General features: G+C 36.7%; 1 protein-coding gene across 4 annotated transcripts in view; it reads right to left on the bottom strand.

Annotated features, from left to right (window-relative positions):
* ATAD2B (ATPase family AAA domain containing 2B) overlaps nt 1-23,489 on the bottom strand; it is a 73,752-nt gene that overhangs the window by 35,332 nt on the left and 14,931 nt on the right. For 3 of the 4 annotated variants that reach the window (XM_087716961.1, XM_087716957.1, XM_087716958.1), the window contains exons 6-16: nt 23,281-23,389; nt 22,596-22,712; nt 21,172-21,247; nt 20,214-20,312; nt 19,031-19,142; nt 18,699-18,814; nt 17,112-17,286; nt 15,405-15,493; nt 10,492-10,651; nt 9,299-9,389; nt 2,358-2,669 (exon numbers count right to left, since the gene is read on the bottom strand). In XM_087716961.1, the coding sequence (XP_087573087.1) occupies nt 2,358-2,669; nt 9,299-9,389; nt 10,492-10,651; nt 15,405-15,493; nt 17,112-17,286; nt 18,699-18,814; nt 19,031-19,142; nt 20,214-20,312; nt 21,172-21,247; nt 22,596-22,712; nt 23,281-23,389 (1,456 nt within the window). The remainder of the gene's footprint in view (nt 1-2,357; nt 2,670-9,298; nt 9,390-10,491; nt 10,652-15,404; nt 15,494-17,111; nt 17,287-18,698; nt 18,815-19,030; nt 19,143-20,213; nt 20,313-21,171; nt 21,248-22,595; nt 22,713-23,280; nt 23,390-23,489) is intronic. The other variant, XM_087716960.1, reaches the window with a different exon arrangement.

Raw genomic sequence — 23,489 nt, 5'->3', positions numbered from 1 at the left:
AATGTAGAAGAAGCTCTGAATGATATTCTTCCAGCAAAATATTCCAATAAAAGTTAAGAGTCACTCTTTATTTATTAACTGTTGAGGACCAATGACAGCAATATCTGAAAATCAGTAAGAGTCATCTATAAAACTAAGAAATATATAACTGATTAAATTACTGTACAGGTAGTCTTTGACTTATGACTGATCGCTTAGCAACTTTTAAAAATCATGATGAGCCTCCATAGGGCTACATATCAACAGGATTTGAAGTTACAATGGCCGCTCTCTCCCAATAGTCACACAACTGGTGCTTGGGAATCAGTCCACAGTTATGGCCATTTGCAGTGTCCTACAGTCATGTGATTGCAATTTAAGGTGTGTTTTTTTTTTGCTGGATACCTACATTTACTTCTGGCAAAAAAGGCCCATTGTGGACAATGGATTTGCTCAATGACCAATTGTGGAAAATGACCACAATTGCTAGGGTAATCAACTTAACAAATCATAAAATTGGGTGCAATCACATGAGGACCCACTTAATGTCCAGCATGACTTCCAGGCACAATTATGGTCATAAACGGAGGACTGTCTGTATTTATTTATTTATTGGGTTTATGTCCTGCTGCAGTGGTTAGGGTGCAGTACTGCAGGCCACTTCAGCTGACTGTTATCTGCAGCTCAGCGGTTCTAATCTCACCGGCTCAAGGTTGACTCAGCCTTCCATCCTTCCAAGGTGGGTGAAATGAGGACCCAGACTGTGGGGGCGATATGCTGACTCTGTAAACCACTTAGAGAGGGCTGAAAGCCCTATGAAGCGGTATATAAGTCTAACTGCTATTGCTAGTGCTATTGCAGTCAATCACCTCTTGGTGGCTGATAATAAAATGAAAATTTAAACATCTAAATTCTGACATATATAAGAATAAGAGAAATAAATATTGTATAATACATTAAGTCAGCAAACTCATGAAAATGTTTTCTAGAATAAGCCAGTCTTTAATCGTTTCCAAAAGGCTAGAATGGAGGGAATATGGATTGACAGACTGCTTGAGGTTGTGTTCTTCTCCTCTTCTTGGCCCTTCCTCATTGTCAGGAGGATTTATCTGCCAATAGAACTACAACTGCCAATCAAATTGCAGCACTGGGCAGGAGGGCAGGCAAGATGGCTGCAAGTAAGTTTTGCTAACACAGGCTTCATTAGGAAGAGGTTGCGAATCAACATAAAGAGGCAAACTAAAAGATGAGAAGAGGCTACAAAAAGGAGGCTGAAGAAAACTAGAGGGGGGGGCAGATGATTCCTTCCCTCAGAACTGTTATGAGGCAAAAGGTCTTTAAGCGTTCAGATGGAATAAAGACTTAGAAGGGGGGAGGAATCAAGAAGGCCAGTCAGAAACAAGAAAACAAAGATTAAAAAAATAGTAAGCAAAGATTTAAAAAAAGTAAAAACTTTGACAGAACAGAAACAGCAAAAAGAAACTGAAAAGAAAAGGCAGATTGAACTCTATAGAAGAAAATATCTCAGAATGGTCTTGAGCAATTCTGCAAAGATACACTGGGAATAAGACAACAGAAACATGGAAGTCGGTCACAAACAAATATATAGGGAATATAGAATAGAAAGCTATGAAAATATAGTGAGCTTGGACTTGGAAGAAAATAATGTAGATAAACAGCTTACAAAGAACAGTTAAAATAGAAAATCATTTTATTACTAAGATTCATTTCTGCACTAGTCAAAGGAATTGATAATTTACAATGTTCCTGTTTCATTTGTAAGCGTTCCTTTTGTAAAATAAAAATCTCTTTCCATCCATGGAAGGAAAATACAAAAACACAATCAATTTCCAGTGTTTTGTGTCTATTGAGTCTGGGTCAATTTGGTTATTAGTGATTTTTTTTAAAAAAAAAGTCTTACAAATGTCAGTCAAAGTAATTTTCAGTGAGTATTCTAAGGCAACAGTGCTACAACAGAGAAGCAGCGCCACCTAGCGGGAATTTCAAGGACCAATCGTAACCACCATTTGTTCAATGTCATTGTAACTTCAAATGGTTTCTGAATGAGTGGTCATTAACTGGGGATTACCTGTACTTTCTTTTTTCTCAGAACTCAAGGCAAGTTTCTTAACTTTTTGTTTTCATAATGCTTTCTGAATGTCTTCCCCAAAGTCATCCTCTTGGCTCCCTAAATTCAGAGAGCAAAGAACTCTCAAATTATTTCATATATTCCCATATTTTTTCCTGCCATCAACTTGTTTTTATTTTACACTTTATTGCCATTCACTTCTACCGCTCTATCATTTAAAAAAAATCGATCTTAGGTTTCTACAGAAACTCAGGGGTTGCCATAAAATGGATTAAAAACATAGAAATACCTTCTCTTTTGTCACCCTGGCTGAATTCAGCATGAGGAAATACTTTATGTAAAACAGCCAGCATTTCGTTGAAGGTTCTTTCCAACAATGGCCTTATGATGGGAGATAAAGCATGCCCTGATGATGTTACAGCACGTTGAGAAGCAGGCACAATATTCTGCATTGCATGATAGAAGTCTTGTGCACTGAGAACTATTGAAGAAACATCAAGCTGCAATTTTTGACTGCTCACATAGATCTGAGGATAGCGCCGTCGCAGGGCAATCAAGGCAGCTTCAGTACAAAGTGCTTTTATGTCAGCACCACAGTATCCTAAGGCATAAAATAAAACATACAGTGGTTCTATTAAGCAGTATCGATATTTTGTGCATGTCAAGCATGTCCACAAAGCTGAATGTGAGCAGCAATATTCTACTGGATTCATACTGCACTGAGCAGTGAGTGTAACTTAGATGATCTAAGAAAAATAAATATTGACATTATCTTATTAAACAAAGAATACTCAAGAATTCATGTGAAGGAACCTGTAAGAGAAAATTTAGGAACCTATTGAAAAAAGGTGAAAATATACATATACAAATTAATATTAATGGTGGTCTATACCAGTGTTTTTCAACCTTGGCAACTTGAAGATGTCCGGACTTCAACTCCCAGAATTCCCCAGCCAGCGAATGCTGGCTGGGGGATTCTGGGAGTTGAAGTCCAGACATCTTCAAGTTGCAAGGTTGAAAAACACTGGTCTATACATACATGAGTGGAATTGCACCCAAACTAGCTAGGTAATAAAGCAGTAACCATGACAAAATGGATTCCCTTCCTACGCAAAAACGTCTTTTGGGAAATGAGAACCAGATCAGGCAAGAAAGTAGAATTTATAAATTTTGTCGTGTGTGTGTGTGTGTGTGTGTGTGTGTGTGTGTGTGTGTGTGTAATAGAGAGAGGGGGGGAGGGAGAGGGAGATTTCAAGAAAGTGACAATGACATCTACCCTGATTTAATTAAAAAGAAGAATCTTTGCTTTGGGCTCATAGGGAAGAATTTCTATTTTCTACACTGAAAGTTCAGTAACTAAACAAGGTGATGAGTTCTGTCCCTCTGCTTCCATGGTAACTATTTAATGATCATCCTCTCCGAAGATCAGGGAGCAACCTCACTGCTAAAGTGCAAGTTTCACAGATCATTCTTTGAACAGCTACAGTTAATGTGGTCCTGCAAACCTTCACAAAAATGTTTAGATTGCTATATAATTTGGGCTGGCGGACCTTGCAAGATTATTTTCCATTTTTCTAAGGAGGTTTGAACAAAATTAAGTGGTTTTTAAACCTAACTCAATTTTATTTCCATTGGCTGAGCGCCAAAAACTGGGATTTTTCTGAGCAATATTCCAGTGTAAACGGAGAAAAATCCCCATTTCATAATCCATGTTCTTTCATAGTATTTGCTATCAATAAATGCCACAAAAAATCTAATTTCTTTGCCTTATTAGCCTCAATTCTAGCTCTCCGTAGATTTTTTAATTAGCTTATGGCTCATTTTCTCAATTTAATTATCAGGAGATCCAATCTAAAATTAAGTCCTATTCACTTTCATTTTGGAACAAATTGCGTTCTTTTAGGCAACTCTCAAATAATTACACTGCTCAACAAAGTAAGTGCAAGCTTTCAAACAAAAATCAGATATTTGTACAGTGAAATATGCATCACTTAAAATTTATATAATTTGGCTGCAATCATTTTATGTCTATTTTACCATTCCTCTTTACTGACAATTGGTATCTTAGTGGCTATAAGTACTTTTTAGTACTAGGTGTTAAGTTAAACTATCTAAATAATAAAACTCCCCTTTGAAACATTTTAGACAAATAAAAGGTAGCTATTGTCAGCCACTCTCATATCACTCGCTTATCTGACCATCCATTGGCAATATTCTGTGTCTGTGTAGTGCCCCTGGAGGCTGCTAAAATAGGATGTTTCTGGATGAATAAACTCTCTAATTAAAACTCAAATGACACAATGTTCAAACTCTGGGCTGGAACTACAGATTACTAGGCATAATACACTAGTTTATCATGAAAAGCAATAAAGTTATTTACCTGACTCTATAGTGGAAAGCAGAAATAGGCACCCTTCCCCTTCCAGAATGTTGACCTCATTCTAATTATTCTTTGTCATTGGTTATCTAGTGGAGTTTGAAAATAATTTAATTCAAAACTCCTGTGAGAGGCTCCTGATTATTTAGTTATTTATTCATTAATCAAATGTATATAGCTGTCCATCTCACAAAAATGACTCTGGGAGACATACAACAATATGATAAAACAATGCATGTAAAGAAACAATCAATACAAAAATATAAGCATCAATATTAAAAGATAAATATTATAAAAACCAATAGACAAACCTAGATAAAGAGAGAATAAGAATAGCCAGCTCAGCAATGATGACATAACTAGGTTTTGAAGAACTTCTGGAATGCCAAAATTCCAGAGCAATATCATCTTAGAAACATTACCAATTGAAGTTTGATGAAACATAGTTGCTACCCTCGTTATATAATACAGATCAATAAACTGCCAAAGTGTCAGAAATAGTACACGAGGATAGTTAATTAATATTGGAAAATATTGCTACAATTGTTTGAAAAAAGAATATTAAGGTGAAGTAATCATTACAAAACTACAAAACACTTATATAATTAAAGTTGCAACTCAATCATGTAAAAGTGCAGAATATGTGATATATTTTTGAGACCATAATTCATGCTTTTTCTTTCATGCTGCCATCTGTTCCTCAGGTAGGAGCTGTGAGCTTTTTAATGAACCAATATATACATGGTTAAAAATAAAACTCAAGCCTACTCATAGCATAGTTGATTTTAAAGAACAAATAAAGCCCAGTATAGTGTGATATTCTTTGATTTACTCTTTCCGTCTTGTAACAATCAGAAAGAAGAAACTTCAGGATAATGTTCTCAATAGTACGATTATAGATTATAGGAGAATTTCTTTCTTACAATCTGCCTAATACACACACACACACACACACAAATTTTAAATTTTAAGTTTTAATTATTTTTTATATTTTTATACTGTGTTTAGTTTTATTTTTCCATCTGTGTACACTGTTCAACAGTAAAATATCTTGTATGTTTTGTCTGTATTAAAAGTGGCATATAAAGCAAATAATAATGCATTTATGCAATGTGGAAACTCGTATTTTGAAAAAAGATGGGAGAAATAAATAGAAAAGAATTCCACATGTAAAAAGATATGTAATGTTAAAGAGTATTAAATGAAGTATGATTTCAGGAAAGAACTGGCATGCAAGAGATTGACATGAGAGCCATAGCATGTTTTGCATTTACCAAATTGTATTTTGGAAGATGATCTTTACAGTTATTTTGCTTCAGTATTTAAAAAGAATGCAGCTTGAAAAATTTGCATGAAGTAAAACAGTGCAGAAATTGAAGCTGAAACTAATATAGCTTGATGCACTCAGTTCAAAAAATGAAACCACAATTCAGAAAAGTTAATCTTAAAGTGGGAGTAAAAGGAGAATTTTCCAAGCTTTATGGGAGGACTACAAGCATCCTAAATAACATTGGATCAGTTCGTAAGTCCTCACAGTCATAAGATGCCTTAGAATATATATATATATAAGATATAGAAAAGGGATACTAATATGAAGTAACATAATCTAACTTCACGTTTATCTGATTACCTCTGTTAGGTAAAGAACTTGCCAGGGAGCTGAAATTCCAGAGAGGTTTTTGAATTTTAATAATGTCTCTAATGAGGCAGTCTCTCAAAAAAAATTTTTTTTAATCACAGACTACAGAATGTGTAACAGCAAGCAATGAGTTAAACAGAAGGTGATGTAGTTAAAGATCGAGGGAAATAAGTCACATGGAAAGTTATAAATCCCCAAGTAAATAAAATTCAGTTGCCAAAAACCTTCTATAATTCAGCCTTGTACCCTATTTAATACATTATTTTCATTCATAATATATATTTAGATTGCAAGAGTGGACAAAGAAAATCAGGTTGTCGAAAGATTGAAGGCTTAGCTCACATAAACTAAGATATATCATGTTAAGATGTGGAATTAATATAAATAAATATAAGGAAGTTATAGATAAAACAAGTGTTCTTGTAAAGTGGAATAAATAAAGTAAATTTAAGTGACAAAAACAATGAGATTTGTTACCAGATGGAAATGGAAGGGAAGGAAAAGTCTTGAATTTTAGTTCATGCCACAAACTATACATTACAGAAGCAATTGCAAACTGGAACAACTAAATTGCCTGAAGAATGGACACCCCCATTTTTAAGAGCAGGTTTTAACATTGCCTTAACCTGTTTATCACAAAAAAGTATATGGGATATCAGCACATATCAAATATATTTGATAGATACCATAAAATAACCGCAGATTGGAAGAGAATTTTGACTGAAGAGTCCTCATGCGTATGCAAGTAAATGTTTATAAATTACCTATTAAGTACAATTTGATGCAATCAGGGGGTTCTGTTAGCATGTAAAGTATGGATTAAAAATTCTCAATTTTTCAAGAGCTGGAAACATGTGACCTTTATTTTATAACTTTCTATCATTATCATCCTGATCTTATCAACTACTTCTATATCTATATTTTTTTTTTCAAATTATCTAGAAACTTAGAAAATGTTACATTTCCATTTAAGCCATTCAAACTGCAGGAAAAAATTTCTGCAGAGTTTCAAATTGTGGTTTCCTAAGACCCGAATGGTGTAAGACACAGGTAGCTCACCACCTACTTTAATAATGCATTCTGGGTCCCTTTTTCAAAAGATGACCCAATGAAGTAGGCTTGCATTGTTTTTATGCCTTTCCTAGCCACGTGGCATTATATAGCTATTTCACGCAGGTTTGTATCCAGGATTTCTTAAGGCCCCATACAAGTATAAAGTCTATTAAAATTTTAATTTTCCTTACAAAATAATTTCAGCCTTAAGAAGCCATGCAGTAGGATTTGTATGCAGGTTCTAAGATAAAAATAAAACATTAAAATGTTTAAATTAAGCACAAATCATTGAGTGAAATCTATGATTGTTAAGCATATTACTTCTGCAAAATGCAGCCTTTTCTTCTTTCTGATCCAAATCTTTCTTAGTGGCAATATCAAAAGCAAGCAAACTTTTCTCCATAGAATTCTCCACAAGGGGTGAATAATAAAAAGTGTTTATCAATGGTATCAAATAAAATACTAAGTAAACATGTGAGTCTAAAGGTAAAGGTTCCCCTCGCACATATATGCTAGTCCCTGACTCTAGGGGGCGGTGCTCATCTCCATTTCAAAGCCAAAGAGCCAACGCTGTCCAAAGATGTCTCCATGGTCATGTGGCCAGCATGACTAAATGCCGAAGGCACACAGAACGCTGCTACCTTCCAACCAAAGGTGGTTCCTATTTTTCTACTTGCATTTTTGCATGCTTTCGAACTGCTAGGTTGGCAGAAGTTAGGACAAGTAATGGGAGCTCACTCTGTTATGTGGCGGTAGGGATTCGAACCGCCAAACTGTCGTCCTGTGAGTCTAAAAGTTGCACATAATTTTTTAAAATGCCAAACAGACTATGTATTACAAGCTTGTAAAACAAAAAATGACTCATCTTTGTAAATGATGAAAAAATGTTATGTTATTAGACTTGCACAATGTTTGTGAGATTTAAAAATATAAATCTATCTTCAGTGGGAAATTCAGAACAAAAGCTCTGGGATTTTCTCTATTTTAGATTTAGTAGATTTTCCTGTAAATCTAAGCAATCATACCTCATTATATGGCATATTTTTATAAGATCTGTAAGAGAGTTTTCACATTCATAAAATATCACTTTTCAAACTGGAATATTGGCCAATGAAGGACCCAACTTGTATTTTCTATCTGCTAAATGGTTGTTGTAGAGTCACTAAAAGAATCTACATGAAATGGATTTGGCACATGCTTTCTTACACCAGACAAAAGGCTTAATTTGTCATTTGTTGGATAATTGCTTTCTTCTCACCAGGAGATGTTGGGGTCTTGGCAGATCAAAAGTGGAAGAATGCTGCTTCGGAGATAGATGTTCCTGTGGATGAAGAGGATAATTCGGATGTGTACAGTAGCTGTCTGAATGGACGATGCTCAGTTTAAAATGTTACTGTTCTGTTGGAGAGTTGAATGATTTGAGGCTGTCGTTTTTCAAAAATTGAAGACTAACACAAGAGTGACAGAAGATGAGCATTGTTTTGAAGAGACTGTGTTTTTTTAGTGATGTATTTGCAATACTAAAGTATGTCTCTTAGCACTCTTACACTGATGCTCTGTCTTTAGTAAGAAACAACTACAACAGTTGCTAGTGTAGTAAGCTTTTTTTTTTATTTTGTTCAGCAAATCTACTATGCAGTACATCTTGTCTGGTGTTCCATAATATGTTTTAGGTATGTATAAGTGCCCAACTCAAGAGACAGAAAATCGTATCCTGTGCCAGTTATTCACTTATGCGAATTATACTTTAGAATTTGGAGGATTATTAACGTAGATGTTTTCTTAGTGCAAACCATATCATTAAAAATGTTGTAGGAAGGCAAGCAGTTATCCCAATTTTATTTGTGAAATAATCATGGCTGATATTAATTTTTCCTTATAAAACTTTATTATATTAATTTTGGAGTTGTTTTGCATAAAAATACATGGATCATGCCAAGATTTTTCAAAATATGTTAAGATTTGAAGTAATGACAGGAAACTTTGGCAAGCGGCATGAAAATAAATATTTGCATTTTCTGACATGAATTAACATGAAACTTCAAATATAAAATGGAAAAATTAATCACAATTAGAAATTTAATCAGAAAGCTTCAAACATTCTTGAATGTTCTTTCAGGAATGAAAATATAGAAAGCAGAAGTAATAAGATACCACTCACCAACACATTTTTCAGCTAGTTCTCCTAAAAAATGATTGGACAATTTTGGATTCCAGTCCCTGGTATGAATTTGTAGAATGTGCTTTCTTGCCTAACAGAGAAATAAAGAGATTTTAAGAATTTCATCACAAAACTATATCAAATACATCAGTCATACAAATAGTTCATCATCTTCTCTTTAATATATTTCCCCCAAATCATTTAATATAGAAAATTTATTGAACTAAATAAGTATCCTAGTAAAGATTACTATTGGAATGTTTAGATTAGAAATATAAAAACTGACCCCAATATATTTTATTCTAAAAACAACTAAAGTTGCATGCATTATTCTTTTTTAATTATTTACTTCTCTATATAAATATTATAAATATAGCATTGCCAGTCTAATAAATATAACTGTAATGATTCAACGGAATATTTCAATAAACATATGCTAATATAAAAATTGATGTTGTGAGCTATGCAGCAATATTTCTGTTGGTAAACAGTATGCTCATAATCAATGAGCTTGTTTGAAATGATTGTTTTCAATAAGTTCAATAATAAGCTCATATTGGAATGAAGTGCATTATACCAGGTTTCAGACAAAAGCTGACAATTCCACTGAGAATGCGGAAGGGTATAATAACAGTAATGGTGAACATTTTTCTGCTTGGGTTCCAAAAGGGCGCGCATGCGTGCCCACACCCATAATAAAATGCCCTCCCTTTCTGCACATACATGCACACACACCTCTGCGCTCCACCCCGCGCATGTGCACAGGCCTCACTAAAGCCTCCAGAAGTCCGATAGGCCTGTTGGGCCATTTTTTGCCCTCCCCAGGCTTTAGGAAAGCCTCTGGAGCCTGGGGAGGGCCCCATCTTTCACCATCTACAGGCTCCGGAGGCTTTCCTGAAGCCTGGGGAGGGCGAAAACAGCCTTCCCCCGCCCTCCAGGCGGCCAAAAATCCACTGGCCAGCGCATTCATGCGCACTGGAGCTCACGTGCCCTCAGATATGGCTCCGTGTGCCACCTATGTTCGCCATCACATGTCTAATATCTTACATTGGGACTGATATGATTTAACTGTCAAAATTTTCTACATGTAATAGCATTATCCGAGACTTTGAAGTTATCATTTCAAAAATTGGCTTGGAATATAAAAGCACAAAAAATGTAAGACATATAAAGATAGCATTTTATATGCCTACCTTTTGATCAGGCAAGCTAAAAAGAAATTCCCTGTCAAAGCGACCTGGTCTCCTGAGTGCTGGATCTATAGAATCAAGTCTGTTTGTAGCACCAATGACAACTATTTCACCTCTGTTGTCCAATCCATCCATGAGTGCAAGTAATGTAGACACAATAGAGCTAAAACATATTTCAACATAATTTTGTTTAGGGCAAAGCATTAACACATACGTGCAGCATTTCAAACTTAACTTTAAACAAACAATACTGAAGTGACAAGTATATATTGCCAAAACATAAGGTAAAGGTTTCCCCTGTCCAGTCATGTCCGACCCGAGGGGGCAGTGCTCATCTCTGTTTCTTAACCGAGGGAGCCTGCATTGTCCAAAGACACCTCCGTGGTCATGTGGTCAGCATAACTGTATGCCGAGAAACACAGAATGATGTTACCTTCTCATTGAAGTGGCACCTATTAATCTACTCACATTTGCATGCTTTCGAACTGCTAGGTGGGCAGGAGCTGGGGAAAGTAATGATAGCTCACCCCATTGTGTAACACTCGGGTCTCAAACCTCGACTCCAGTTGACAAGCTCAGCATCTTTAACCAATGAGCCACCACAGCTCCTTTTGCCGAAAAAATAATTAATCCTACTTATTTAGACGTTCATTAATTCATGAATTGGTTCCAGTTTGTGGTCCACCTTTCTATTTCCAAGGCACTTAAATTAATATGAGTGCATGAATTAAAATCATTTTTTTTTAAAAAAATATCTTAAATATCTAAAATCATTAATCAACTTGAAAACTCTTGACAAACTCTTAAGGAAGTATTTTTAGTCTGGGTGTGATGCAAGTGATAGATCACTTCTATGGGCTAGATAAATGGAATTTTGAAATCAAGCTACATTTTTAGGAGATCTCCTATTTTCAATATTAGTATTTGGGCACACTAAGATAGATGGTCTTATTTAAAATTTAAAGGTTAAAATCTGTATTTTAAGTTAAAACTGACAGTCTGCAAATTTCATTCACGTCATACAGTAGCTACCAAATGTTGCACTAAGGAAGTCTTTCATCATCAGATGCCATCTAATGCCAACTTCACTCTCAGAGCCAACTCAATTCTAAGAAAATGTAAAATCTAGAATAAGCTCTAGTGCATGGTATAGAGTTTAAGATTCTAGCTGAGAGCCATAGTTAACGTCCTGATCCATTCAATAACTTTAGTCTGAATGTTAATGTTAGACTTACAGAACAATAAGTCTGGGACAGAGGTAAAAAAAGAAAAGCTTCCCTTCCCTTCAATTGCTTCTTCAATATTTTCATTTAGAATTAACCTGGATAACATAAATGTTTTGATTGTGATGCTATTAAAAAGCTAGAATACCATCTAATTATCATGAAGGTTTTCTTTGTTAAATAATAATCTGAAAGGAGAAGAGGAAGTTTGAAAAAGGCCTATCCTTTTCTTGAAATATCCAGTCTCTCAATCTATCTCCAAGTAGGTAATTAATGTTTATTCTCATCCATGTCCTTTTCGTCTCAGACTCAGTAAAGTAGCCCTATTTTCATTGCACAAATTAAAATGACTCATTTTTATATGCCAAGAACCAATTAAGTCATATTCAGCATCTAAGAAAGGTCAAATGTTACAGTCACTGGATTAATGGAATAAGGAAGGCAAAAGGAACAGAGTTAGGCTGAGTGGCACAAGCATTTGATAAACTAGATCTCTAATTGTCCCAAAGATGCTTTTCAAAATGGCAACTGGGCTTTCTTGGTTTGTTTTCCTTGAAAACATTTCACTTCTCACCCAAGAAGCTTTTTCAGTTCTGACTGAATGGTGAGAATGGGGCGTTGGTTGCTTACCTGATACGCCCCTTCTCTGGGTAGGTGCAGACAGCAGCCATGCTTGGATTAACTCAGCCAGTAACCAATAGGACTGAGTCTACTGATTTGACGTCACAGCCTCTGAGGAGTGTCCTCCCGCTTCTTTGTGCCCCAAAGATTGCTCTCAAAAACTCATTCCTCCAGATTTCCTCACTACTGCCCCTCTGCGAACTAGGCCCGCAGAGAGAAAAAAGGGTGGGGATGGGTGCTGTCTCCATCTGCCCAGAGAAGGTGCGTATCAGGTAAGCAACCAACGCCCCATTCTCCAAAGTTGGTGGAGACAGCAGCCAGGCATGGGGCATACCACACCTTGGTTTGTCCACGGGAGGGATTGCGATGGCCTAGGAGTTCGAGGAGGGAAGTACTTGTTGAAGCACCCGCCTTCCGAAAACCGCATCAGCTGAAGCATATCTATCCACCCTGTAGTGGCGAATAAAAGGGGTCGGAGTAGTCCATGTGACCGCCTGCAGATTTCCTCTACCCAGGCTTGTGTAGAAGTTGTCGCACTGCACATAGAATGTGCTGTGATGTTGGATGGTGGCGTGAGATGACGAGCTTGATAGGCCCGTGAGATGGCTGACCTGATCCAGCGCCCTATCATCAAGAGGACGCATTAAGTCCCTTATTGGTGGAATGGAGAGAGATGAAAAGGGCCTCAGTACGTCTGAATTCGGCCGTCTTAGTGATATGGATCTTGAGGGCACGACGCACATCCAGGATGTGCCACTTACGTTCAAGCCTGTGTGTTGGATTGTGGCAAAAGTTGGGAATAGTCAGATCTTGAGCTCAATGAAAGGCCCTTTAGGGACAAAGGTAAAGCTGAAGGACCTCTCGGTTCGGGTGGAAGACACACAGATCTGATCTGATGGACAGCACCGCAATTCCGAGACCCTCCTTGCCGATGTGACAGAAACTAGAAAGTCTGTCTTCAGTGTGAGGTGTTGCAATGAGGCTGACCTCAAGGGTTCGAATGGCAGTTCAGTGAAGAAGTCAAGGACCTTGGCGAGATTCCACGTGGGGAATCTATGGATTACAGGAGGGCTGAGGTTGGAAGCATCGCTGGGGAATCGACGAACATGTGGGTGCAAGGAGAGAGGTTCAGGCCAATCCAGAGAGAGATGGTACCTCTTTTGCCTTGGAGAGCTCCGGTCCCATGTTGTATAGACGCTTGTCCAAGGTGTTGGGGAGAGAACCTGTACCGGGGGAGACCCACTGATTTTGGACGACGTCGATGAACAGTCTGGGTGATGGAATCACCTCTTTCTCCACCTTGGGTTGGATGAACATGGGTGGTGTCCGTCTTGTCCACTTCCGTTGCCTGAGAAGTCTTGGGGGCAGGAATTCCCGCTATCTTTTTCGCCTTAAAGAGAAGAAACCGAAAGATAGCTGGTTTAAAGAGGCCAACAAATGTAGGTGGATCTGGAGGGAGACCCTCGTCCTCCAAGAGATCCGAATCACACACAGCGCGTTCTTCCTCTCTAAAAACCGATGGTTGGGTGGAGGTTCCAGGCAGTCATGTGATGAAGAGGCCGAGAGGTCACCATTTCTACGCCTGGAAGTCAAAGAAGACGACTTGCGTGGAGTAGAATGGGTAGAAGACCTATATTTAAGACCCGCTGCTATGCCCCGTTCAATGGCATGGGAGATGATAGTAGCCATATCAGGGGTGTAAGGCTGTGGCCTAAATGAAGGAGATACATCCCCTGGGACAAAATTTCCCCCTCTGGAGTGAGACTCCTGTCACCCTCAGACTCCTCTCTACTGCAGATTTGTTCATCTGTGCACCTGGCCTCCTCAGGTTGAATAATGGAGGCTGTAGGTGATAGGTCATCCTCTGAGTCCGATGATAACTCGGGAGGAGGGCTAGCTTCCACAGGCCTTTGGGCCTGGAATGGATGGGGTTCTGCATGTTTGGTTTTGTCCTTGGCCTTCCTGGGGGGCACTTGCAGGCCTCTGCCAACCTCTTCCAAGGGGGTGTTCATCTGCGGGCCTACAACTGGGCCTTCCTGGGGGCTTTTGAAGAGGGCTCCACAGGTAAAGCCTCAGGAACTGGCCTGCGCTTATTCACCCTGGCCCTGGGAGATCCCGCTGAAGGACTCGGGGCTTGAGAAGTTTGAGGAGCCTGTGGGTCTTGGGTGGGAGTGGAAGCCATAACCAATACTCACAACCTTCGTGGAAGAGAAATCCCAATTCAAAATGGCCACCGGAAGGCTTTGTGCCAAAAACAAAATGGCCGCTGAGGTTCAGAAGCCTATGAGCCGAGCTCCATGAGGCTGTGGAGGCCACAGTTCCAGTGAAGGCGATGGGAGTCCTGTAGAAATGCAGCGGAGGTGACGGTGGCTGCTGTGGCGCTAGCAGCAACGGCAACGCTGGCAACAGCTTTCGTGGCAGCAGCAGCTTTATCGGTGGTGGTTTTCACGGCGGCAAAAGAAGCGGTTGGCATCAGCGGAGGCAACGGCGGTCTCTGAGGCAGCGACTGAAGCTGTCGGTAAATCTGCGCAAGGGCGGGGGCCTCCAACGGCCGGTGCCAGGCAGCTAGAGGGCGAGCTGAGCCTGTGGGATTGTCTGCCACCGCAGATGAGAGCTAGGAGACTAGAAACCCCAGAGGAAGCTCTTGTGACCACCTCTGTGCAGATTCCAAGGTCTGATCTGGAAGCCTGAGCCCCAGAGAGGAACTAACACCAAAACGTGATGGATCCTGCCTTCCAATGCCAATCTGAGGGCAGGTACCTTTTTGTCAATTTATTTAATTGAAAAAGAAAAACCAATTAATTATTTTAGATAGCCAAATAGATGAATTTAAGTCACAAAGTTGAGGAGACAGCAATATGCACAGCCACTCCAAAATCGTCTGAGTCTAAAAAAGAGGGAGGACGCTCCTCAGAGGCTATGACGTCAAATCAGTACTCAAGTCCTATTGGTTACTGGTTGAGATAACCCATGTATGGCTGCTGTCTCCACCAACTTTGGAGAAATGGAAGAAAACCTCCATTATTTATGCATCCAATACTACATATACTAGAAGTAATATGCTAGCCTCACCTGTGAATTTGGTCTTGTCTACTGGAGCGGACTGGGGCCAAGCCATCTATTTCATCAAAAAAAATTATGGATGGCCTCATCAGGTATGCCTGGGGTAAGCAACAAACAAAATTAATTGTAGATATGAAAATATTTTTATACTTTTAAAAGCTATGAGAAAAATTATCTTTAATTGCTGTATTGACTCAGAAACACTAAGGTCCTTGAGTTCACTCATAATTATAAAGCCAAGAAAATGCATTAACTCTGCCCTGTCTACATACTGCAGATTACCTTTGACAGCTAATAGGCAGACTTCATGATGCAAAAACCTGGTAGCCTCCACAAGAGTAGTGATAGGGTGGATTAGGATTGGGAGTAGCCCCTTGTCAAATGTGAAAATAAACTTTAAAAACTCTGAAAAAAAGAAATTGGGCCATCTTTGTAGAAGCTTATTGAAAAATATTTCTGCATTTTAAAGATGTTGATTTTTTGAGTTTTCTGAAAATTTCCTTTGAGCTAAGCTCAACTCCCAATGACTTTTACTAATGATCTAAAACTCACAGAGTTTTCTTGGCAACCCTACTGAAGTGACTTGCCTCTCCCAGGATGTATTTCAATAGACTATCCTACAGCTGTAATCTTTCATAGTGGTCTTTCATACATGTATTAAGCAGGTCCATCCCTAGTCAGCTCCACAAGATTATCTATTAGTGGCTAGGGTGTAATCTATGTATACACCATCTCATCCAATGTCAGTTACACAGATACTTTTTTTCTGACATTTTCACCTCCAAGAACATACATGCTTTGAGGAAACTAATTTTATTCTTCAATCAGTACAAAAATATCAAGAGTGTCTTTGAAAGAGTACAAGCAAAAATACAAGACTTCAGAGGTGTTGAATAATCAATATCACTTTTTTAACTCTTGAAGCAAAAGGAGCCACTGCATTTTCTACTGATTTGACAACTTATTCCGGTTTCTTTTTTATTAGCAACTTCACTTATTCATCTTTCTGAAACAAGTTTTTATGGGCATTTCCTAACAATGAAAAAATACATTTGCCAAAATCGGCCTGCAAGACCTATTAAGTCTATAGCATTCCAAGTGGAGATTTTTTTCCCCCTTTCTGGAACCTCACTCCTCCGTGTCAATCATCTAATGATGGAAGAGGAAGCAAAGCAGTGGGTCTCCCTCCACCCAAGAGCTTCAGTGTCAAAGGACTACATTCTGTGGAGAAGATATTGTCCCATTCATTAATACAATTAGCTTTTTTTTAAAAGGGTGACGGATACAATTTGTCCTTTGGACTAGAGATGCGGCAAATTGTATTTGCTTAATTTTCAGAATGAAAATCATAATCGAAGGAAATAAAATATTTCCTTCATGTCTTCTTACAGTTCATGGTTACTCCCAGCAATTGTTTCTATTCTTTGCTGTTATTTCACATTTAATGATCTTTTTCTTCTCCCTATAATGACTCCAGCAAATATTAATACAGGAATTACCATGAATGATCCAAGGTAATGAACTCAGTCTGGCAATACGACAACAGAGACTGGAAACAAAATCAGTTTTCATCCAGCTATTCTGAATGGGAAATACTTTTGCTCATTATGGTATTACTTTTGCAAACATAGAGGGATATATTAGCAATTAGCAAAAATGTTCAAGCGGATCTCCCACTTCAGCTGAAGGATTGAATACATAAAATTGTGTACTAACTTGATCAAAGAGGAGTCGAAGCTGCCGTTCAGATTCACCAACCCATTTACTGAGACAGTCTGCTCCCTTCCTCATAAAAAAGGCAACTTTTCTGTCCCCATGAGCGCATTCATTGGCCAGAGCTCTAGCCACCAAGGTTTTACCTGTTCCAGGAGGACCATAAAACAAACAGCCCCTGAAGACAAATGGACAGATACAGAAATCACTATTTCTTTTTCTTCATAAGCAGCCCAGTATTTGCTATCCAGATAAGGGATGCAAGAGCTCAGTGATCTGTTCTGGATACCCAGTGAAATGAAAGTTATTGCTAATTAAAAACACTGAAGGGGAAAAGTAGAAAATATTTATAAGGAAGGGTTATTATTTTTCATCTATGCCATTTTTTTCTATTTTAACAAAAACGTCATTCTCTTTTTTCTAATATGCTGGGCCAATTTATTGTTACATATAAGCATCATAAATTAACATGAATGTCAGAGATAGGGCATACATGTGACATCTCTGATGTTGAATGTCAAGCGGGCAGCTATATATATATATAAAAAAAATATTCTAAACAAATGCAAATGAATAAAGTTATAACGCTAGCTTTGTTATAACTAAATAACAACCTCCCAAGCTTTCTGTGTCTCATGCAAACATTAGTTTTGGTAAATAAGGTCAGGAGGAAGGAAAACAGTGATGTGCCTTGGAACAAAAATTAGTTTTATTAGAAAAATCCTATGCTTAGCTGTCTCATATAGCACATATACAGCGTTAAATTTTTACAGTAAGGAATTTTGCCAACTCTTAGTTTTTCTGGAGGATTTCCATGACTATTTCCATCTTTATTGGTATCCATTCAATAGCTCCTTTCATAAGTTGAAGAACCCACAATGCTATTCTACTTCTGTGTTATGTTTAGTTGCATTTTTCTTTGTACAGGATGGATCAATATTGATTTATTCCATATTTTACAATATTACTGAACTATTTCACTTTGTTAAATTTTTCATAGAAGTAGCAAATGGTCTTTGTCTGGCAGCTCTATTTTCCATAGCTTTCTCATACTTCTAGATTGGCAACTTTAAGGGAAATTACACAACACAAAGATGTAAAATACCTTTTCTGCAAGAAAATTTTTTAAAGCAAGATATTTCATCAACTGTCTTACAAATGTATTTGACTTGGCTATTGTCTTCTTCTCTCAGCAAACTTTAATTCCAGCAACTTTCTCACAACTACTCCATTTTTCCAGAGATTTGGAGGCATACTGAGTCATGGGGGAAGAGAATCTGATCTAGGAATGGCTTTTTTCCTGCTTAAATCAAATGGCTGTACCAACTGCAGCTAGTAAAACATGGAGTGTCCCCCCTTCAAATAATTTGCAATGTATTGTACCTTTTAATCTGACAAATAATAGGATTTTAAAATAATGAAATAGGGGAAATAATCATGTTGGTCTAACATGGTTTATTTTAATTAAATTAATTCAGATCTAGCTTTTGTCCATTTCTTTATTAAGCTATTCTTTAAAATAACCCTAAATCCAACAAAGTTTGTGTATTCTGGTAGATTAATTCAAGTGTAAATATGAGCAAAGCCTACCTTGGGGGCTGAATTTTGAATTTTTCAAATATTTCAGGATACAGAAGAGGAAATATAACCATTTCCTTAAGTGCATGAATATGATTGCTCAACCCACCTATACTATCAAAACGGACCTAAAAGGAAGATAAAAAGCAATACAAAAAATTATGTAGAAAATCCATCAACATATTTCAAAATTTCAGTAACAAAAATTATTATCCCAAAGAGTCTACTTTTAATCTGGTGTAAGCAAAATAGCTATAAATATTTCATTCTTCAAGATTGAATGTTACAAAACAACTTAAAAGATTTTAGCACAGTCAATTCTAAACAAAGAAAAAAAAGCACACCGATTTGTCAAGAGTCATTGGATCCACGTCAGCCAAGCTTGCTCCAACTTTCACTCGTTCACGTAAGATTCCACTAGCCAAATCTTCTGCTCTGAAATTCATTGGCAGACACCTATGACATATTTTTTAAAATCCATAAATTTCATGCTGAATAAAGATGCATGCATGCATAGAATGGAACTGTAACTTTTCAGGTACAGTATTTCATCTTGTCCCCAAAATAGAATGAGAATGTTAGTCATTAGAGAAAAAAACTATAACTTTCATGAAGACATAATGGATAAATAACCCCACTGCCACCCCCAAAAGTAAAATAATAATAATAATCAAATAATACATCAAAATAAATTGAGCTGCATCTGAAATTACATTCAGTGGCATTTTGCTAACGATGGAGGAAGGAAGGAGGCACGTTTTAGAAACAGTAGGAATGGGCCCAGTCTATAGCTCATGTAAAGTCCCTGGCTGACAATTTTAGTCCACGTATTCTGATAACATCAGTACATCAGTGGCTATGCCCCATATAACTTTCAGAAGAGTACAAGGACAATATTCAGCCCCCAACCTAAAAATGTTGCCATTCTTTTCTTTACAGTTCCATTTGCCCTGAAAAGTTGTCAAATGGGTGCACGATTCTGTAGAATAAGAATGGATCCATGATGATAAGAAAGATGTTCTACTCTGTTCTGGCATAGAAGGTATCAATTAAGACTAAAGATAAACAATAATCAAGAAAAACAATGCCTCGCTCCTTACCTCCAATAGAAATACAAATTTATGTTCACAGATGGGCAAACCTGAAGAAATCCCATGATATAAAAACATGTTCAAAATGTATATTTTCTATTACTACAAGAGAATATTTGTAGTTTAGAGTTGAACTGTGGCATCCTTGGTGTTCTCTGAGTGTGGTTGATTTATTGCAGACATTTAATTAACAAGCTAGATAACATTATCAATGAGCACTGATGATGTTTCCTAGTTTGGTAATGAAACATCTGCAAGAAAACAACCAAGCTCAGAGGACACCAAGGTCCATACATAACATGTATGACCATGCCTCATAACAGCACCCTTAATTAGAATAAAATAATTTCCACATGATTGGCAAATTTCATCAGGCCAAGCACATGAAACCAAGCCATTTTCCCCCTTAGTTGAATGATGAGAAAGAAATTGTTACCGGTTTCTCGCTCTTGCCATGCTTTTAGATTTTCTTCTTTCAAAACGTTCTTCATCTGAAGAGGTTGTATCACTACTATGAATGGCATGTTTCTTTCTCCTGCGGAAGCAATAGAACATTTCACTGAAGACGAGCGTGCACTGAATTGTGCTTAGTGAATGCTAACAAATTAAAACAGATAATTTAAAGTTGCAATGTCTTTTGTTTAATGCTTCTCTTGTTTTCATCATGTGAGCTAGTTCAGATGCCACAATACACTGATATGTCAGAGAAGCAACAAGACACAGCAATCCCTGGTCTTCCCATATACTCACAAACACTGTTGTTCCAATGTAAGAGGAGAAATTGTGGTTTAATTTTGACTACAAAAGAGGATCAACATGTCAAGTTTTTTTTTTAAACAGAGATTAAGCCACAATTTCTAAGTTGAAATATAATGGAAAAAGGAAGCCTGAAATTAACACAGGAAATACAGTAGGTCATTCTCTATTAGGCATAGAACAAGAATCATCCCATTCATTCCTCATCAAACTTTACTGCAAAATTTAATTTACCAGCCCATCATTATCTCTCATATAAATCTGTTTTCAAAAAAGCTGAAAACAATTGTGTGTGTGTGTGTGTGTGTGTGTGTGTGTGTGTGTGTGTGTGTAAGAAACCGACAAAAAAATGACAGAACTATTCAAAGATATTTCATAAAACATTACTTCAGCAAAATTTCTGGAGGAACGGCTTTTAGAATACCAAACTATGACAATGGTTTAGAGGGGTGATTTGCAAAGTATTCCTCTGCATTGTGTTATGCTATCTTTCTCTTTTATGTTATAGTTGTAACAGAGGAAGGATGCATTGGCTTAGCTTTTGTATTTTTTACCCAGCCGATTCTTCCAGAAATTATTCCTGAAATTCCAACATGGTAGCATAATGGCAGTATAAAATATCCTAATATATTATTTACCTGATATGACTTCTTCTTGCAGGAGATCTATGAATGTCAAATAATGTGTTTTCCCTTTTCTTTTGGTGAGCTGGAACTAGATAAGATAATCAATTTTGACATGTAAATGTTTTTACAGTATTGTATAAAAATCTAGTTCCTTGCTGTAAGGCATCTAATATTTTTCATAAATCAGAAATGTTTGCAAATAAGATATATTTCTTCATCCTCTCTTCTCCAAATTTGTTTTTTTAATTCTATTTTTATGTAAGATACGCCTTACATTAAATACTCACACTTGTATTTTAATGAAACATTAAATTCTAGTTTTAGGAACACCTTTCACTAAACATTGTAGCATAATAAAGATAAAAGCTTTAAGATAACAAACTCTGTATTGCTGACTTACAAAATAATTCTCACTTAAATACAGTCATGTGCAATTCTGTGTCTTTCACTATGGCCTAGTACAATGTCTTGATTTAACATTACTCACATAAACAGAAAGGTTAAAAAAAGCCAGGTTCAAATACTTCCCAACTCTCCTCTCCAACACAACCAAGAAAAGTAATACCAACCAAAAAGTTGGTTAGTTTAAGAGTTTGCATGTAATAATCAGCTATATTAAACAAATTCTGTACTGTTAAACAAAGTACCAAAATAATCACAGATCTTAATTTATCAGAAATAATCCCAGGTAAACACAAAACAGCAAAGTAGAAATCTATTAAATCAAAACTATTTATTATTTATGAAAAACGTAAGAAAATGGGAGAATGAGCATTATGTCTCACATGAATTTATACTAAACACTTTGCATGCAATTTCCCAAAACATGTTCTGAGTAAGTTGCCTAATGAGTGGACAGAAATCTTAGAGGCATTTCTAATTTTATCAAGTTTAACAAGTAGATGCTGTGGCAGAATTATTGATTTATTATTTCATTTGTATCTTGCCACAATCAAACAACTCTTGGTGGTCACATACACACAACCACAAACAGGACTGTACCTACTTTTTCAGTAAGTAAATCAAAGAAAGGAAAATATAGGACAAAACAGATGCTACCATAAGTATCTGTTCAAAACAGTAACAGCCCAAACTATCAACTGTTATAGAAATCTCCCTTTATACTATATGTTCAACTGCAAAAAAAAAAGGGGGGGGGAGGAAATAACACTTGGAGAAGTAATAAGTTTTGTTTCTTTTTTCCGTACACGCTTTCTTACAGAGAGGAGCAGATAATGATTCTTTCTTCAGCCATTTTATCCTATTTAATTTTAACATTAAATAAATTAAATTTAGAGGACCGATCATTTGCTGAATTTTATTATTTTGAAGTTGATCCATGATCCATTTACTTCTAATCTAATGCTATAACAAGGGTAAAATATTGCTGAACCAAGTTATTTCAGTTATATAAATCTTTTTTTTAAAAATCTTACCTATAGGAGGCGCTTGATATCTATCTACTGTTTTTCTTTGTCTGAGATTATATGGACGATCATTTTCTTCTCCTTCTGCCTCCTCTGCTTCAATATCCCCATCTTCTTCTTGAGATTCTAGAAAAATCCCCATTAAATATTTATAAAAGTGCATTCAGGTAATTTGATAATATCTATTAAAGAGCCCCTGTTACTTTACGGAAGAAATTTATTTTACAAAATGTAATACTGATATGGATAGTTTGCAATATTCCAGAATGAACTTTATAATAGATAGATAATTTTAATATGTTTAAAAACACTTCTTGAAATATTATAAGGTATCTATGAGACTTTGAACACATGACAAAGCTGTTATAATTTCAAGATCAAAACTATAAAATGACAAGAAAGACCCAAAAGCAAAGATATTTTCGAATCAGTCCTGAACAATTCATTCAAAAGCACCATGAATGTCTGAGGGGAAAAACAGCACTGATTAGAATTTATCAAACCAGGAAGGAATTACCAAGGCCTGAATCCATAACTGAAGAAGACTCATCTGTTGGTATGCAACATTTAATTGTAGTTTGATTAATAAGTTTTTCTGGACTATTAAGAACTCAAATAACTTGTGTTGTTTTTCAGCATAATAATATTTCACTTGTATTTATCAAAGTAGCTGTCAAATTACTATCACCATTACCTTCTTCTTCACCTTCTGTGGAAACCTCGTGGTGGTTCTGGATTCCATAGCTATTTCTCCTTAATGATTTCCTCCTCCTTTTCACTCTTGAGTACATATCCATGTTTTCCTAAAATAAAAACCTCAAGAATAATCTGCATTTCTAACAGCTAAATATACATGTAGCTTCCAACTATATAGTTAACCAAACTCTCATAGTCATAACAAGT

This window comes from Thamnophis sirtalis, unplaced genomic scaffold (genome assembly GCF_051295495.1).
Source record: "Thamnophis sirtalis isolate CommonGarterSnake01/CBP01778 unplaced genomic scaffold, rThaSir2_p1.2 scaffold_5, whole genome shotgun sequence".
Taxonomy (NCBI): domain Eukaryota; kingdom Metazoa; phylum Chordata; class Lepidosauria; order Squamata; family Natricidae; genus Thamnophis; species Thamnophis sirtalis.
The sequence above is the reverse complement of the archived record's forward strand: the minus strand, read 5'-3'. Positions and strand labels throughout refer to the sequence as shown.